The sequence below is a fragment of the Bufo gargarizans genome, chromosome 1 (genome assembly GCF_014858855.1).
Source record: "Bufo gargarizans isolate SCDJY-AF-19 chromosome 1, ASM1485885v1, whole genome shotgun sequence".
Lineage (NCBI taxonomy): Eukaryota > Metazoa > Chordata > Amphibia > Anura > Bufonidae > Bufo > Bufo gargarizans.
Genome location: NC_058080.1, coordinates 498403506 through 498423211, shown reverse-complemented (window position 1 = coordinate 498423211; position 19706 = coordinate 498403506). Strand labels below are relative to the sequence as shown.

The 19706-nt window shown below is 42.9% G+C and overlaps 1 protein-coding gene across 1 annotated transcript in view; it reads left to right on the top strand.

The window, feature by feature from the left end:
• The first annotated feature begins 5774 nt into the window (after positions 1–5774).
• RPGRIP1 (RPGR interacting protein 1) overlaps positions 5775–19706 on the top strand; it is a 63172-nt gene continuing 49240 nt past the window's right edge. The window contains exons 1-6 of the mRNA XM_044280785.1: positions 5775–5867; positions 8667–8748; positions 8831–8890; positions 18353–18485; positions 18678–18973; positions 19049–19148. Of these exons, the coding sequence (XP_044136720.1) occupies positions 5775–5867; positions 8667–8748; positions 8831–8890; positions 18353–18485; positions 18678–18973; positions 19049–19148 (764 nt within the window). The remainder of the gene's footprint in view (positions 5868–8666; positions 8749–8830; positions 8891–18352; positions 18486–18677; positions 18974–19048; positions 19149–19706) is intronic.

The following is a 19706-nucleotide window of genomic DNA, read 5'->3' as shown; positions in this document are numbered from 1 at the left end:
TAATGTACAGCAGCAACAGGCATTGCAGGCTCAGAGGGAAAGTAATGAGCTACAGCAAAAAAGACATGAGGAGGCTATGTGTGCACAGCAGCAAACAAACAATCTCCTAATGCAGCAGCTGGCAGCCATGCAAGAGTCGGTGCGAACATCCCTGCAAGGAGTTTCAACTGCGACAACCCCAACTGTGTCTACCGCCAGGGACAAAGTCCGATCCGCCCTGAGGAAAATGGGTCCGGGAGATGATATAGAGGCATTCCTTAGAGTGTTCGAAAGAACCGCGGAGCAAGAGAGGCTGCCATTGGAGCAGTGGGCTGAGGTGGTGGCGCCTTTTCTGGTGGGGGACGCTCAAAAGGCCTATTTTGACCTCAGCCGCGATGAGGCCAAGGACTATGAGAGGCTAAAAGGTGAGGTGTTGGCCAGGTTGGGGGTAAACACCTATGTGCGAGCGCACAGGGTGTATCAGTGGGTGTTTGGCGAGTCCCGACCCGCCCGGTCACAAGCCTATGACTTACTTCACCTAGTAAAAAAATGGCTTCAGCCTGAAATGTTGAGCCCTTCTCAGATGGTTGAAAGGGTCGTGGTCGACAGGTTCGTGCGTACCCTCCCGAGAGCCATACAGCGCTGGGTGGGACAAGGCGATCCAGGCAACCTGGAACAACTGGTTAGCCTGGTGGAGAGGTATATGGCCACTCAGGATTTGGTGCGGGACTCAGCGGTACTACCGAAGTCACGTCAGCCCCAGTTGCCGACCCGGGATCCTGAAAAAGGGATCCCACCTCATAAGGGGGGGAGTGGATCTCCAGTCCGTGGTAGGAATACCCTGGGGAAGAGGGAGGCTGCGGGGATCAGATGTTGGCATTGTCAGGACTGGCAGGATGTGGCAGCCAACTGCCCTAAGGCATCCGAACCCATGGACTGCGGGTTCGCTCGCCGGTCCTCTTTTTATGCCCAACCTGTGTATATAGCTGACCCCCTGCTGGCTGCGGACACCCCTCCGGTGTGTGATGTCGTTGTTAATGGACACTTCGTGCAGGCCCTTCTGGACTCTGGGAGCCTGGTAACTCTGGTCCATGAGTCGCTGGTAACGGAAAAACTCCCGGAAAGGCGAACCCTTACCATTGTCTGTATACATGGGGATCGCCGGGAGTATCCCACCACTAAGGTGGAAGGACTTTTGTTCTATGCACTATGTGGATATGCACCTGTGTGGTCTGCACATTGCCTGTTATGCCTTTGGTGTGAATAAAGTCACGGTGTATCACAAAGACTGTCTGTGATTGCCTCAATACGGCTACCATAGCCTACCACGAGCACATCCCCACACTATATATAGGGCTGTGACATCACAGGGCTAATTGGCTACATGCATGGCATTGTGGGAGATCACTCATTCCCAGAGTTCCTTTCTCCATGTCCTAAAATGTGCAGCAGCCATTTTAGGAAAAAATGTGATTCGTTACCATGAAGCTGGAGGAAATTCGGATTCAATGTGAATCTAATAATTCCTGAAATTCGGATCGAATTCCAATTCATCAGCTTCGATTTGCTCATCTATAGTCGTATGCAACACCACAAGTACCACAGTGATTATTCTCTAAGTTCAGATAATGTAGTAGATGATAACTGCAGTCCTATGTAACACCACAGGTAGCACAGTGATAACTTTTATACAGATAATGTAGTAGATGTCACCTGCAGTCCTATGTAACACCACAGATACCACAGTGATAACTCTGAATACAGATAATGTAGTAGATGATAACTGCAGCCCTATGTAACACCACAGATAACACAGGGATTATTCTCTAAGTTCAGATAATGTAGTAGATGATAACTGCAGTCCTATGTAACACCACAGATACCGCAGTGATTACTCTCTAAGAGTACAGATAATGTACAGTATTTATGATAACTGCAGTCCTATGTAACACCACAGATACCACAGTGATTACTCTTAGGGTACAGATAATGTAGTAGATGTTACCTGCAGTCCTGTGTAACACCACAGATAACATTGCTAACTCTCATACAGATAATGTAGTAGATGTTACCTCCAAACCTATGTAACACCACAGATAACAGTGATAACTCTCTGAGTACAGATAATGTAGTAGATGCTACCTGCAGTCCTATGTAACACCAGAGATAGCAGTGATAACTCTCTGAGTACAGATAATGTAGTAGATGTCACCTGCAGTCCTATGTAACTGCATGTTAGCAAAGACTGTCATCTTAGCAACCATGCGTGAAAATCGCATCGCATCCGCACTTGCTTGCGGATGCTTGCGATTTTCACGCAGCCCTATTCACTTCTATGGGGCCTGCGTTGAGTGATAAACGCAGAATATAGAGCATGCTGCGATTTTCACGCAATGCACAAGTGATGTGTGAAAATCACCGCTCATGTACACAGCCCCATAGAAGTGAATGGGTCCGGATTCAGTGCGGGTGCAATGCGTTCACCTCACACATTGCACCCGCGGGGAAATCTCACCCGTGTGAACCCAGCCTAACACCACAGATAACAGTGATAGCTCTCATACAGATAATGTAGTAGATGTCACCTGCAGTCCTATGTAACACCACAGATAGCACAGTGATAACTCTCATACAGATAATGTAGTAGATGTCACCTGCAGTCCTATGTAACACCACAGATAGCACAGTGATAACTCTCATACAGATAATGTAGTAGATGTCACCTGCAGTCCTATGTAACACCACAGATAGCACAGTGATAACTTTCATACAGATAATGTAGTAGATGTCACCTGCAGTCCTATGTAACACCACAGATAGCACAGTGATAACTCTCATACAGATAATGCAGTAGATGTTACCTGCAGTCCTATGTAACACCACAGATAGCAGTGATAACTCTCATACAGATAATGTAGTAGATGTCACCTGCAGTCCTATGTAACACCACAGATAGCACAGTGATAACTCTCTGAGTACAGATAATGTAGTAGATGTCACCTGCGGTCCTATGTAACACCACAGATAGCACAGTGATAACTCTCATACAGATAATGTAGTTGATGTCACCTGCAGTCCTATGCAACACCATAGATAGCACAGTGATAACTCTCATACAGATAATGTAGTAGATGTTACCTGCAGTCCTATGTAACACCACAGATAGCAGTGATAACTCTCATACATATAATGTAGTAGATGTCACCTGCAGTCCTATGTAACACCACAGACAGCACAGTGATAACTCTCATACAGATAATGTAGTAGATGTTACCTGCAGTCCTATGTAACACCACAGATAGCAGTGATAACTCTCATACAGATAATGTAGTAGATGTCACCTGCAGTCCTATGTAACACCACAGATAACATGGTGATAACTCTCTGAGTACAGATAATGTAGTAGATGTCACCTGCAGTCCTATGTAACACCACAGATATCACAGTGATAACTCTCTGAGTACAGATAATGTAGTATATGTCACCTGCAGTCCTATGTAACACCACAGATAGCACAGTGATAACTCTCATACAGATAATGTAGTAGATGTCACCTGCAGTCCTATGTAACACCACAGATAGCACAGTGATAACTCTCATACAGATAATGTAGTAGATGTCACCTGCAGTCCTATGTAACACCACAGATAGCACAGTGATAACTCTCATACAGATAATGTAGTAGATGTCACCTGCAGTCCTATGTAACACCACAGATAGCACAGTGATAACTTTCATACAGATAATGTAGTAGATGTCACCTGCAGTCCTATGTAACACCACAGATAGCACAGTGATAACTCTCATACAGATAATGTAGTAGATGTTACCTGCAGTCCTATGTAACACCACAGATAGCAGTGATAACTCTCATACAGATAATGTAGTAGATGTCACCTGCAGTCCTATGTAACACCACAGATAACATGGTGATAACTCTCTGAGTACAGATAATGTAGTAGATGTCACCTGCAGTCCTATGTAACACCACAGATAGCACAGTGATAACTCTCTGAGTACAGATAATGTAGTAGATGTCACCTGCAGTCCTATGTAACACCACAGATAGCACAGTGATAACTCTCTGAGTACAGATAATGTCGTAGACGTTACCCGCAGTCCTATGTAACACCACAGATAGCACAGTGATAACTCTCATACAGATAATGTAGTAGATGTCACCTGCAGTCCTATGTAACACCACAGATAGCACAGTGATAACTTTCATACAGATAATGTAGTAGATGTCACCTGCAGTCCTATGTAACACCACAGATAGCACAGTGATAACTCTCATACAGATAATGCAGTAGATGTTACCTGCAGTCCTATGTAACACCACAGATAGCAGTGATAACTCTCATACAGATAATGTAGTAGATGTCACCTGCAGTCCTATGTAACACCACAGATAGCACAGTGATAACTCTCTGAGTACAGATAATGTAGTAGATGTCACCTGCAGTCCTATGTAACACCACAGATAGCACAGTGATAACTCTCATACAGATAATGTAGTTGATGTCACCTGCAGTCCTATGTAACACCACAGACAGCACAGTGATAACTCTCATACAGATAATGTAGTAGATGTTACCTGCAGTCCTATGTAACACCACAGATAGCAGTGATAACTCTCATACAGATAATGTAGTAGATGTCACCTGCAGTCCTATGTAACACCACAGATAGCACAGTGATAACTCTCTGAGTACAGATAATGTAGTAGATGTCACCTGCAGTCCTATGTAACACCACAGATAACATGGTGATAACTCTCTGAGTACAGATAATGTAGTAGATGTCACCTGCAGTCCTATGTAACACCACAGATAGCACAGTGATAACTCTCTGAGTACAGATAATGTAGTAGATGTCACCTGCAGTCCTATGTAACACCACAGATAGCACAGTGATAACTCTCTGAGTACAGATAATGTCGTAGACGTTACCCGCAGTCCTATGTAACACCACAGATAGCAGTGATAACTCTCTGAGTACAGATAATGTAGTAGATTACAAAGAACTATTTAGAATACAATTAGTATATTGTTTTTAGAGAAGATAATGTATAATCTAGTTAAGTTCCTTCTTATCATAGGTTTAGGAGTCCAGTGGGAGATCCTGCTTAGGCTACTTTCACCCTCGCGTTTGGTGTGGTTCTGTCATGGATCTGCACAGACGGATCCGTTCAGATAATACAACCGTCTGCATCCGTTCAGAACGGATCTGTTTGTATCATCTTTAACATTGCCAAATCCGTTTTCTATTGTGCCAGATTGTCTCATAGAAAACGGATCCGTCCCCATCGACTTACATTGTGTGTCAGAACGGATCAGTTTCGTCAGACGGACACCAAAACACTGCAAGCAGCATTTTGGTGTCCGCCTCCAGAGCAGAATGGTGGCTGATCGGAGGCAAACTGATGCATTCTGAGCGGATCCTTTTCCTTTTCAGAATGCACTGATTCGTTTTGGACCTCGTGTAAGAGCCCTGAACGGATCTCAGAAACATAAACCAAAACGCCAGTGTGAAAGTAGCCTTAGTGGTAAACAGTTATCTCAGTTCCCGCTCATATAGGGATGGCTGACAGTTACAGAGGGAGGCCACCCACTGAAACCCTTGATAAAGGTGACATACATATTCGTCTAAAGTTGATCAAAATAGACATTTTACCTAAAACGAAATGTAACAATGAAAGATCATTTTAACTGACTGATCTCAGACCATCATTGTCTGAAAAGAAGTTGTCCTTGTTTGAAATTTTCATCCGATAGTTCAGTGAAAGATCATTCATGGACATCCTTTGGAAGAGTATTCTCAGAAAGACCTTTCGTCCACTGCCAGGTTTCATTAAACAAGGTTCGCCATTTCGAACAACTGTAAAGGTAAATAAGGAGTAAAACTTGTATGGCAGTGTCTGCAAAAAGATTGTCCACCACATTATTTCTGTTCATCAACTGCTGTTTAGCCATCAACCAACTTTTATTGAGTGTCATACTAGGGCCCTCCAGAGGAGATTATTCTCGTGGACCAACCCCTATATCACCAATAGGTTTTGAATAAAAAAAACAGACACCTGTAGAAAGTGATTGGCTCCAAAAGCAGCCCAATTTTTTTTTTTCTGCTGGTCCTTTGGGACCAGCCATGGTATTAGAGCCTGCGCCACCAGAGGATCCTCTGACCCTCTTTCTATCTAAGGTCTATGGCCACCTTAAGAAGTAATTTAAATTGCTAAACTTTTTCCCAAACTATATATCACATTGTAACGTGCTGCCTTCATACGGCATCTGCATGACAAGTTCAGTTCAGTTACATAGACTGCTTCTTCTGAAAGTAGCAGCTCCAGTATGAAACGGTTTATGAAATCACATTCAGCAGAGATGGAATATTAATGGAACATAAGCAGTTACAATGTTCTATCCTGTAGGACAACGGTCCATTCTTCTGTCCATCCGCTTGTTACGGCCACACACTCATCATCCCACACATTGCCATCCTTGGCAGTTACATTTTATACAATCCTCTCTCTTCCCCTTTTGCTTGAGTAGAATTGTCCTTACAGATTAGATTCCTCTCCATCAGCCTGTCATGGAGCCCAATATACTATTTTATTTAGTTGTTATACTGCCTACAACATAACAGAGTGCTTCTTTATTACAGCTGGTTGTCCAGTTCCCATTCTTTTATTTGGCATTACTCAGTACATCTGCTGCAGTAGTAGAATCCAAACTGCCCAGCCTCTTCTTATCCAGTGACGTCAGGGACATACAGTAACGTGAAGCTCTTGAATTGAAGTTCTGTAACAGGGGCCATACTTGTCACTTCTTATGTTGTATAGTAGCCTATGGGCCAGGGGAGACTTCTGGGTGCAGTAACTTCTGGCACATCCTATAGACATCTGATCAAACTAAACAAAATGGGGGGAATGGGAAAAACATTGCGTGCTATTACTGCATCCGAACTTGATCTGTACAAAAAAGAAAGAATGATTCACAGTAAGGTGTAAAATGGTGAACTGTATTACTGTCCTCATGATGGGGATACAGTTGAATACTTTGATGAGGAAAGCGTTGTTCTTTGAAAACCCCCGCATTCTTGTTTTGGCCTGCCATTTGTAAGTTTGAACCCACCTACAACATGGGACCACTTTTAAGTTTTTTTCCAGGACCACTTTAAGTTCCCAATCCGCCCCTGGTAGTGACTATACCATCTTATCTTTTATGTTTTTGTTTTTAAAGCTAAATAAACAGGTAGACATTAGACAGTGACACTCTGCCCTGGTGTACACAACCACTTCAGTCCTCAGAGACTCACCCCCTGATGACCAGACCGTGTGCTGCCACTGCACCCCTCCTCTGGTCCTAAACTGTTTCTGAGGGGGGGGGTAAAGAACTTCATAGATAGATAGATAATGAGAACGATAGATAGATAGATAGATAGATAGATAGATAGCTAGATAGATAGATACACTGAAGGGTGGATAGATAGATAATGAGATAGATAGATATACTGAAGGGTGGATAGATAGATAGATAGATAGATAGATAGATAGATAGATAGATAGATAGATAATGAGACAGATAGATAGATTCATGGAGGAGGAAGAGAGACTCTCCATACTGCTGGCGGAACACAGCGGCCACAGCAGCACAATATATTACTGCCTGCCATAGACTGAGAGGAGCCTGATATACCATGGACTCCTATACCCCCACCATGTATATGTCCCCATCCCCCAACCCTACCCAATTATTTCCCACTTGCTTTGGCAATGCTAAAATGTATTTAATCCTACCAATAAAGCTGATTTGAATTAAATTTGATAGATAATGAGATAGATAGATAGATAGATAGATAGATAGATAGATAGATAGATAGATAGATAGACAGAGATGATTGATGACTATTAGATCCTGTGATTTTCCTGTGGCCCCGCACTAGTCAGCAGACATGCATCCAGAGTCAGAGATGATAGATAGATAGATAGATAGATAGATAATAGATGGATAGATAGTTATATAAATAGATAGATAGATAATAGATAGTTATATAGCTAGATAAATAGATAATAGATGGATAGATATGCGATAGATGAATAGATAGATAGATATGCGATAGATGGATAGATAGTTATATAGATAGATAATAGATAGTTATATAGATAGATAATAGATAGTTATATAGATAGATAATAGATAGTTAGATAGATAGATAGATAATAGATAGATAATAGATAGATAATAGATAGATAATAGATAGATAGATAATAGATAGATAATAGATAGATAGATAATAGATAGATAGATAATAGATAGATAATAGATGGATAATAGATAAATAGTTATGCAAGACAAAAAAGGACATTTAATCCAAATGAAATCAATCTTTGTCTCTTTCCTAAAATATTTTGCTCTGTCCATTCTTTGGGAGGATTTGGCTCAACTACGACTAAGACCCTCCATGGATTGGCCAATACATCCCCCACCAGGAACAGATGGGGCTGAGATTATCAGGACTTTAATCCCGAGGAAGAAGTGACATAGATGAAAGGGATAGAGCAAGGAGAAGACACAGGGAAGACGAGGCGTTCAGGACAGGTAGACTCGTACCCTATAGATGACCCTATGCCAGGGAATGTGTTATGTGCGTATTGTGTCTTTAGGTTGGACCAGTTATGACTGAAGATGTCACTTTTTGATGAGACTTCTTCGGACCTTCCTGTGAAAGACACTGACTGCCGACCAGCAGTGATTGCAGCCATACAAGGTACTGTCTTCCGAAAATGTCACTAGTTTTATGATAAAAAATCGAAATATGCTTCAGTCACATTGTGACATCTACTTTACAGATGTAGCAAAAGCAGCTCGCTGCCAGAGCCATTTGTCTAAAAAGACTCCCAAACTGAAAGGTAAGATATATTGTACATGTCCATTATCAGAGCTCTCCTTGCTATTTCTGGGGACTAATCCGTATTGAATTCATTAGTAAATACCTTTATTCCTAATAAACTGCAATTCTGAAGTATCTTTTCTTAGAAGTCTACGTTCTGGCATTCCTCTGTTACTCCTCTTGGGCATCACTATTTAGCTTACGAACAGGGTATGTCCCTTCACAGTCTGACAATAATTCCACAGAGTGAGGCCTCCTGCACATGAACATGTGCGCCCTGTTGCCATATTGCGGACCTATTCACGGATGCGGACCTATTCACCTCAATGGGTCCGCAAATCTGGACATGCGGAATGGTGCGGGACAGAAGCACGGAACAAAACCCTACGGAAGCACTGCGGAGTGCGTCCGTGGGGTTTTGTCTCGTACTTCCGTTCCGCAAAAAGATAGAACAAGTCCTATCTTTTGCGGAACGGCCTGATCACGGACCCATTAAAGTGAATGGGTCCGCGATCCGCTGCGGCTGCCCTATGGACGGTGTCCGTGCATTGCGGCCCCGCAGCACGACCACGGGGCGCACACGTTCATGTGCAGGAGGCCTTAGAGGCAATACGTTTTAATGCTGTACAGGTCTCAGACAGCCTTAGAGCTGAAGTGCTTGAACGGATCGACTTCGGATCTCTGATCCGAAGCTCGACTCGCCCAAGCCTACACACAATTGATAAAAAGAAATTGTCAATTTATTTCTACATTTCCAGGAGGATTGATAGAGGAACAATGCAGATTTTGAAGAAATATGCTCTAAAACAGGAGCAATGTTTAAGGCTTATGCAATACGTTTGGCGTAACAAAAAAGGAATAAATATGGTGATCAGGTGCTACACAATAGTTAATATGTACATCAGTGTTTTATAAAGAAAATGGTGTGCGTCATGTTCAGATCACATCAGATCCAGGAAGTGTTATGACTCCGATTACTGGACTTCACACCTAAAACCCATAGAAACAGACACATGATAATGTGCGTAGTTTTGTTATATGTTGCTTTTGTTACAGTAGCTGTCTCCTGTGTCCCAACTGTGTATGTGTTTAAGGCCTGTGTACGTGTCCGTTCCGTTTTTTTTGCAGACCGTATGCGGAACCATTCAGTTCAATGGGTCCGCAAAAAAAAACGGAAGGTACTTCGTGTGCATTCCATTTCCGTATGTCCGTATTTCTGGAAAAAAATAGAACATGTTCTATTATTGTCCGCATTACGGACAAGGATAGTACTGTTCTATGAAGGGCCAGCTGTTCTGTTCCGCAAAATACGGAATGCACACGGATGTCATCTGTATTTTCTGCAGATCTGTTTTTTTCAGACCGGCTTCTCTTCTTTATTCTTTCTTCAGGACCTGGGTAAAGGACTTTGATGACATCACTGCGCTCATCACATGGCCCATCACATGATCCATCACCATAGTGATGGATCATGTGACGGACCATGTGATGAGCGCAGTGACATCACCACAAGTCCTTTTCCTCCTGCACAGCAAAGAAGAAGAAAGTAGAGAAGCCGGGCTGTGCGAACCATGTTAAAAAGGGAAAATAATAATGGTTGGGTCCCCTTCCCGACCGTCTCCTAGCAACCATGAGTGAAAATCGCACCGCATCCGCACTTCTTTGTGGCCCGTGTTGCGTGAAAAACTCACAAAATAGAACATGCTACGATTTTCACGCAACGCACAAGTGAAATGGGTCCGGATTAAGTGCGGGTGCAATGCGTTCACCTCACGCATTGCATCCGCGTGGAAAACTCACCCGTGTGAAAGAGGCCTTAAAAAGAAAAAGAATTTCCTTTATTCACCCATGTGGTAACAACAAAGTTTCAGCTCAACAATACAGCCCGTTACCACATGAGTGAATAAAGGACCTTTCTTTTTTGTATTTTGGGTAATAGCTTATTCCCCTTGGGCTTGCACCTGCTTCTTTTGTTTCTGTGTTAGTGCTGCCATTTTTTGTTCCATTTATCATGTAGAGAAAGTTAGTACAAGGCACTTACTAATGTACTGTGACTGTCCATATTGTCTCCTTTGCTGGCTGGATTCATTTTTCTATTCCGTTATATAGTGTTCATATCCAGGGGTTACGACCACCCTGCAATCCAGAAGCGTTGGCCATGCTCGCACACTATAGGAATAGGCATTGCAAGCATGGCCACCACTGCTGGGTGCCGTGGTCGTAACTCCTGGATACAAGCAGTGTATAATGTGATGAAAAAGTGAATCCAGCCAGCAAAGGAAGCAATATGGATAATCACAATACATTAGTACATGTTTGTATTGACTTTGTCTATATGATAAATGCCATTTCCTGCCAACCCCTTTAAAAGGGCTTCTCTGGGAATTAAGAAAATGAAAATACTTAAAGGTGATTTGCCACTTCAGCAAATAGCATTTATTGTGCAGAGAAAGTTTCCATGGTTACGACCACCCTGTAGTCCGGCAGTAGTGGTCGTGCTTGTACACTATAGAAAAAAGCACCAGCCTATGTGAGCTCCCACGGTCCCGGCCACCAGAGAGGCTGGAATGACTGCCGAGAAATGTAAACCTTTGCCCCCAACCTAGCTTACCGCAGCTAACTTAAAAGACCACAAAGACACCTTCTTTTGTTGGGTGAGAGTTGGTCACAGCTTTATGTAACAATAGATTTTCAACACCAACTTTTTGATCTCCAAAACATATATAAAAAACACGGAGTAACAAGAAGCAGTATACCCCACGGAATCCCTCCGTGGCAGTGGCGTACCGCCCATGGAGGCAGACCGCGGCACTGGGGGGCCCGGAGCGCAGAGAAGGCCCCGCCCACACGATTTGGTCCCGCCCACTCATGACATAGGGCTATTCGGCTGCTTTTCTTCTCAGGCTCAGCCAACTCTTCTTGCGCAATCTCCGCCGCCAGCCTCCTGACCTGACTGCTGCGGAATCAGGGCCAAACCAGCCTGCAAGTAGCGCTCGCTGGCCAATCAGCACAAGACAACTCTGTTGAGGCAGCTGCTGATTGTCCAGTGTGCGCAAGGGAGGCGGGAGTATCGGTTCGCCGTCGGCCTTCGCCAGTGTGCCTGAGGAGCAGAGCTGCCTGCAGAGGAGACAAAGAACTTAGAAGCACCCTGTCGGAGTGTTCCTGGCCTGGCCTGAACGCAGAGAGCAGACTCAGTCAGGAGTCAGCAAAGACTAGGTATGATGTTGATAATGTTAGATACCATTACTCAGATTGTCAGACACTGACAGCCTGACAGGCCAGGCAGCAAGATGGGGGGGGGGACAGTCAGGACAGGGTGGGACATGCTTTAATCCCACTCCAGTGAGTCCTGTTGTCCTCTATGAGCCCCAAAATGACTATGGGGGAGAAGTAGGAAGAAAGCACACTGTCCTGAAAATTTTGGGGGGCATTAGGGGTTGGGGGGGGCTCATAGAGGACAGTGTGCTTTCCTCCTACACCTACTCCTTCCTAACAACCCCATTTTGGTGGATATTAACCCCTCTAACTCCTTGCTGCTAATGCTGAGTGTGCACGTAGCCACCAAATGATATTTCACCAACCAGCCAAACCACCCCCCCCCCCCCCACACACACACACACAAACACAAACACATGCGCATATGTGCACACTCAGCATCAGCAGCAAGGAGTTAAAGGGGTTTGGGGTAAGAGAAGCAATGACAAAATGGCGCAGGTAGCAAAGGGGTTAGATGTGGGGGATGGCTTACGTCCGGCTTTAGCACAGTGGACAGAGGCGCCAGGAGGAGTGACGTGTATGCGCTCCTGCCCTGCACTCGCTCAGTTGTGTGGCATACATATTGAGCCCTGTGTCCACTGTCCTGTGTCCACTCTGCTAAAGCCTGGCAAGTGACATGGCCCATCTGTGTCCACTGTCCTGTGCCCACACTGGCAAGCCTGGCAAGTGACACGCCCATTGTATGAAAATATAAAAAAATATTCCCCATATGGCAAACAGCAAAACAGAAATAAAGAGGCGGATTAGCTGTTTTTGGTCGCTTTCTTTTTCACAATAAGTTAAATAAAAAGTGATAAAAAAGTCAGAAACACCCCAGAATGGTATCAATGGAAAGTTCAGATCGCCTCGCAAAATTGGAGCCCCCATATAGTTCCGTATACATAATTACATAAAAGTTGTCCAAATATGGCGACAAAAAAGTAAAACTGATATTTTTTTTTCAACTTAGAATTTTTTTCACTATCAAAACGCAAACAAACAGAATAAATCCTTATTGGAAAATACATGTACATTTTATACGTTACTGCAACAAAGTCGGTTAATAATAAAATAAAAATGTTTATCCCTAACAGTTTCAGTAGGTCATGTATACATTTATTTAATGGGGGTGTGGCATGGGAGGAGCCAGGCCAGGAAGTGGGAGGGACCATGGTGGGTAGTGGGCGGGGTTAAGGGGCCCAATTCAGATTTTTGCTATGGGGTCCAGTGATTTCTATGTTCGCCCCTGCTCTGTGGGCAAGTCCGCCTTCTTCTCCATCTCCTTTTATTGGCACCGACCACTGCTGTGACTTCTGCTGATAGTGATCTGAAAACAACATGGAAAAACGTAACAATAACCAGGGAGGGTGGTGGGAAGCTGTAGAGGTGCCGGAGAATAGAGGCAGGGCAAAAGGCTACTGTCCTTTTAATAACACTGGCCAAAACCACTAACTGCGGCCAATCAGAGCAAGGGGAGGATACTGGGGGGTGTTATACAGCTCACCCAGTCTTACATAGATACAGGCACTCAGGAAACCCCTGCGGGCTATACCATTGCTTCCTAGCTGCTCTTGCTTCATTAACCTCATACTCCCCGTACTTCTCAGCAGTCAAAGACGCCGTCGTTTATCCTTAGCGTCAAATATTTTTTTTATAGTGTGAAAGCACGACCACCACTACTGGATTACAGGGTGGTCTGTAACCATGGAAACAAGCAGTGTATGATGTGATAGAAAAATGAATCCTGCCAGCAAAGGAAGCAACATGGATAATAACAATATATTAGTAAGTGGCTTGTATTAACTTTTTCTACATGATAAATGCCACTTACTGAAGTGAGACACAACCCCTTTAAGACTACCCCCGGTCACATATCAGTGACTGAGAGCTATGTACATATGTATACACACCTAGGCCTCATGCACACAAACGTATTTTCGGTTAGCATTTTTTACGGATCAAATACGGACCTATTCATTTCTATAAATGTAAGCGATTTCCAGCCACCGGTATTGGTAATCTGCGTTACAGTGGTTTTTGTTAACGTACAGCGATTATACTCCAACTTTGCGGCATTACTTATGTACAGCCATACATTATTTGTTGACGCATAATTATTTCATGTTTTGCAACTCGCACTATTTACAAATATCTGGTGCGTCTATGGGGGGCGAAGGTATCGCCATCAATTGCAAATATTTTCATGTGTTTGTGGGAACATCAATATTTGTTCTCTGACAACAATCCATTTATTGACCACCTGCAGTGGTACGGTCGCTATATCGATGACCTGTTGTTTATATGGGTCGGAGATGTGGCGACCGTACCGGTTTTCATAAAATACATAAACAATAACAGAAATAATTTGTGCTTTACATATCACTGTGATCCTTTGGAAATGTCCTTTCTTCATTTGAATCTGACAGCCTCACCAGACACAGGGAGGATTATTACATCCACTTATAGAAACATTATGGCAGGTAACACTATACTCCATGGTAAATCATGTCATCCTGCACATACAATAAAAAGTATACCTGTAGGTGAACTGGTCAGAGCAAAGCAGAATTGCACATGTGAACAAGACTACCAAATATAATCCACTGACATAGTTCAGAGACTAATAAGACGCAGTTATCCTGACTGGAGTGTGAACAGAGCCTTACAACTGGTTAGTCAGAGAGACAGAACTGAATTAGGGCTCATGCACACGACAGTATGGCCTTTTCAGTGTTTTGCGGTCCATTTTTTACGGACCTGTTTAATTTTTCGTTTCCATTGGGTTTTCGTTTCCGTTCCGTTGTTCCGTTCCGTTTTTCCGTATGCCATATACAGTATACAGTAATTACATAGAAAAAATTGGGCTCGGCATAACATTTTCAATAGATGGTTCAGTAAAAACGGAACGGATATGGAGGACATACGGATGCATTTCCGTATGTGTTCCATTTTTTTTGCGGACCCATTGACTTGAATGGAGCCAAGCACCGTGATTTGCGGACAAGAATATGACATGTTCTATCTTTTCGCGGTACGGAAATACTGAAACGGAATGCACACGGAGACACTTCAGTTTTTTTTTTCTGAACTATTGAAATGAATGGTTCAGTATATGTACCGCATACTGGACTAAAAAAAACGCTAGTATACTGAACGCAAAATACTGTCGTGTGCATGAGCCCTTACTCAGAGATGTGGACACACCCAAAGGGAAATCACAGGATAGAAACAGAGTGGTGTTTTCAACCCCATATAGTCCACAATATAACAAAATTTGCCAAATTATGAAAAAAACACCTGTCAGTCCTTCAAATGGACCCGGGTTTTGCTGAAGTAGTCAGTATGGGAATTCAATGTGTAGCGAGACGAGCAAAGACCTTGGGTAATACTTTATCCCCCAGTCTATTTAGAGATAACAGCACTGGCAAAAATAAAACGTGGTTACAACATAAAGTACATATAAATGTGGCCACAATGTCCGCACCTGTTGCTCTGTTATTCACGTATCAAAAGACTTTACTTCTTGCACAGAGAACTAAACATACATGAATAAACAATCCATCAACTGTAACACATATGGTGTAGTTTGCCTGATTTCCTGCAAAACTTGCCGACTCCAATATGTAGGGTGTACATCTGGCCCCTTAAAAATTTGGATCGGACGGCATTTGTCGGATGCAATCACAGATGACAATAAAAACACATTCCGCCATATCTCAGCAGTCTCCCGTCACGTCTTACATAATCATGGAGGGGATGTGAGTCACATTATGGTACAGAGTATTGAAAAAGTAAGATTATATGAGAGGGGTGGAGATTTACAGAGAAAACGTTTTAATCGTGAGGCTTTTTGGATATTCAAGCTTAAATCATGTGTCCCCCATGGATTGAATAGAAAACAAGATCTAATCTTACATTATTAATCTATGTTTGGAGATTGTCATGTATATGGTTGTGGTGCTCGTGCTTGCACAATATAGGAAAAAAATGCCAGCTTCTCTGGTGGCCGGGACTGGGGGAGCCCGCGTAAGCTGGTACTTATTTCTATAGTGTACAAGCACAGCCATGCTGCTGGAGTGCAGGGTGGTCGTAACCATGAAAACTTTCTCTGCATTATAAATGCTATTTGCTGAAGTGGCAAAACCCTTTTAAATATTACTTTATTACAAATATATCCCCAAATACCTTTTATTAGGTATAATGGCTTGTTTTCTGTGGGGAGCAATCATTAGGAGAAATAAAATGTCCACTGTCCTATTAGTCCACACAAAACCTGTCCTAATCACACAGGAGGACAAGTTACTTAACAACACTGAGGTAAAGAGCTGCCTCATCCTCCTCTCTGCTCTGCTTGTCAGGGATTATGATCCTGAATACAGCTGATCTTTAGATAAATCTGTAGGAATGGAGGTCATGAGGAGACTGCTGAAGTACAGAGAGGATGGACAGGGCAGACTGTGGTAATGTAGACTGAATACAAGAGCTGCTGCTCGTTAGCCACATCCATACCTCCTCTCTGTACTTCATGTCTCCTCATGAACTCTATTCCTACAGAGATTCAGCATAAGTTTTTATCATCTGTATTCAGAATCATAATTCTTGACAAGTAGAGCAGAGAGGAGGATGAGACAGTTATTTTCTTCAGTGCTGTGCAGTAACTTGTCCTCCTGTGTGATTGGGACAGGTTTTGAGTGTACTAGTAGGATGGCGAACATTTTATTTCTCTTAATGATTGCTACCTAGACGAAACAAGCCATTATAACTAATAAAAAATATTTGGGAATATATTTATAATAAAGTAATATTCAAGTATTTTCATTTTCCTAATTCCCGAAGAACCCCTTTAAGTGCTAGTACTATTTCAGGCACAATGATGATCTCATGGAGTTGCAGCAAAGGTATAGTAAAATAGTAAATAAAAAATAAGTGTATTGATATTGATATGTTACATCAGAAGTTTTAGAGCAGTGGTGGGCAAACTTTTTCAGTATGGAATCTACTTTTTGAGGATATTTATGATGTACTATGGGAACAAGGATAGGTAAATGTGGGAAGTGTTAGTTCCTGCCAAGTAGGCCCATCCAGGAAAATAACTTTTCTGAGACTGAAAATCTGCCAAATCTGCCAGAGTACAACTCAACTTAGGGAACTACTCCTGAGAGAAAGATGACATACATCTTAGAAGGTCAAGAGCCATCAAGGCCTCAACTGTAAAGTCAGTAAGGTATTCGCTCGTTTATGGCAAAAAATACTTTACTGCTGTGGAAAGGGTACATTGCTTCAGTTCCCTCCACACTTTGAGATGGACTGACCATCCGATCTAAGATCTGCTCCCCTCAACCTGGGAAGTGTAGAAAGAGTTAATTAGAACAGGATTTTATATCTGTGGTTATTTGGAAAGACTGTAAAGTGTACTTATAGAGACAGGGAGTATTACTACTACCATCACTGCTGCTGCCTACATACAGCCATTGGGAAAATACCTATCTGTGATATACCTCAGAACTTTACCTTTGCTGCTATATGTATTAGTACTCCGATCATAAATTCAGTAAAAAGAGACCTGATTTATTGCAACATAAATGTGTGCCCCAAGGGAAGAAAAGGGTGTGCTCTCCACTGTACAGCCCCAGTTAGCGATGGAGTGAGGATAGCCACAATGAACCACTACTACTTCTTTCAGTGCCACTACTACCACTCTCATCCTGTCCACCTCCCACATGGGTATGTTGCAAGATCTCAGCTAAGACTTCTTCATGCATGAACATGCTGCTGTTCTTCTCTCTCCTCCTCTGTGCTCTTGTGTGTAGCTGTAGTGGAGCATGTGGCACCTACCACACCAATAAGCAGTGGTCATTTATTCACTGTTTGAAATGGTCACCAGTGAGCATTTCACTATAAAACAGTAGCTCAAAGGGCTAGCACACTCAAACAAGGAGGCGGTTTTCCCACTTCTGAGAAGAAGCAGACAGGAAAACACCCTGGTAACTCAATTGTCTGAAAGCATAAAGGGGTTGTGCAAGAATGGGAATTTTTTGGCAACCATCCCCTAGCTGGGAAGCAGGTAAGTAATCTTTCTTTTACAGGTCCCACCAAGTAGGGAAGGGGGTGTTTGCCAAAGCCTCCCCTCCCCATTTTTCACAATCCCTTTAATAATATTTGCTGTGAGTTCTAAAGTGTATTTTTGTGTGTGAACACATGAACACATCTTAGTTTTTTCTTGTAGAGAAAGATCTGAAGGCTAGACGGAGAGTCTGTCTAATATCCCGTGAGGAGCTAGAGGACAATTTTTTGCGTCTTCATGAGGAAAATCTAATACTCAAAGATTATGCCAGGAAGCAAGAAGACAAAATCAAGAGGTAAAAACCCCAGTAGTAAGAATGTTGCTGGGCTTTTTATAGTGTATTGTTTGTATATCTTTATTAGTCTGCCAATAATTACCAGAATGATTATTATAATTTCACATTTACTGTATATGTAGCATACCTATTCCCAGTTTTCTAAGGAAAATAAGTGTTCAAAGCACATAAGACAAGTCTTTTCTCAAACAGAATGGCCACTAAGTTGCTTCGTTTGACTTCGGACCTTGGGAAACCAGGAGAAAAGAAGGCACCAGGTGCACGGAGAGATGGAAGAGACTTAGAGGCTGAGGAAATGATTGAGGACTTGCAAGAGCGTGTGAGAGACTTAGAGCGTAGAAATGAAGCCCTAAGGCATCGACTAACTACTTACAAGCATAGGCTGCAGTTTCAAAATGGCTGCCGACATTGTCCCTATAGCACAGTAACAGCTCGGACAGATTCCGGTGTTAGGAAAGCCATAGTATTGCCAGATAAATATAAGAAAGGTAAGTACTGACCTCAGCTGGAAGTTGACAATGACAGATTATTTAATTTTGCTAACCAATGATTTAAAACTCCAGGTCTAGTTGTGCAAGGGCCAGATTTTGGACACCCACACATGGCTGGTGATTTTTATGGTGAAGCTCTCAGTGATGAAGCCAGAGCTGATATTGACCGACTGTAAGTATATTATCAAGATAATCCTTTAACAGTCCCACTGTGGGGAAACTCTGTGTTACAGCAGCACAGAGAGTACAAAAACTGCAAAGAAAAGGCATTACAGTGACAGTAGGGTACAGATAAAAAGTAAAAAAAAATAAGATAGATATCACAGTTTTAAAAATTCAGTCTCTGGATGGAATGATATCTGTAGAAACCCAGTAGGTGATGAGTGCAGTCTATCTCCGCTTGGGTCTGTGTTGGTTGTACAGCCTATGACTTCCCATAGTGCTCCTTCTCAAACTTGGGGTGAAGGAGTCGGTCACTGACAGTATTGCCCAATACTATCACGGTCTCATGCATTGGATGGGAGTTATTCTCCAGCATGGAGATAAACTTGGATAGTATCCTTCTCTCACCTACCATCTGCACTGGGTCTAGGGGACTCCCCAGGATCGAGCTGGTCCTTCTAATCAGTTTGTCAAGTCTCTTTCTCTCCCTGGTTGAGATGCTGCTACCCCAGCAGGCCACCCCAAGAAGATGCCAATACAGAGTTGAAAAAGATCCTATAAAGTGCCC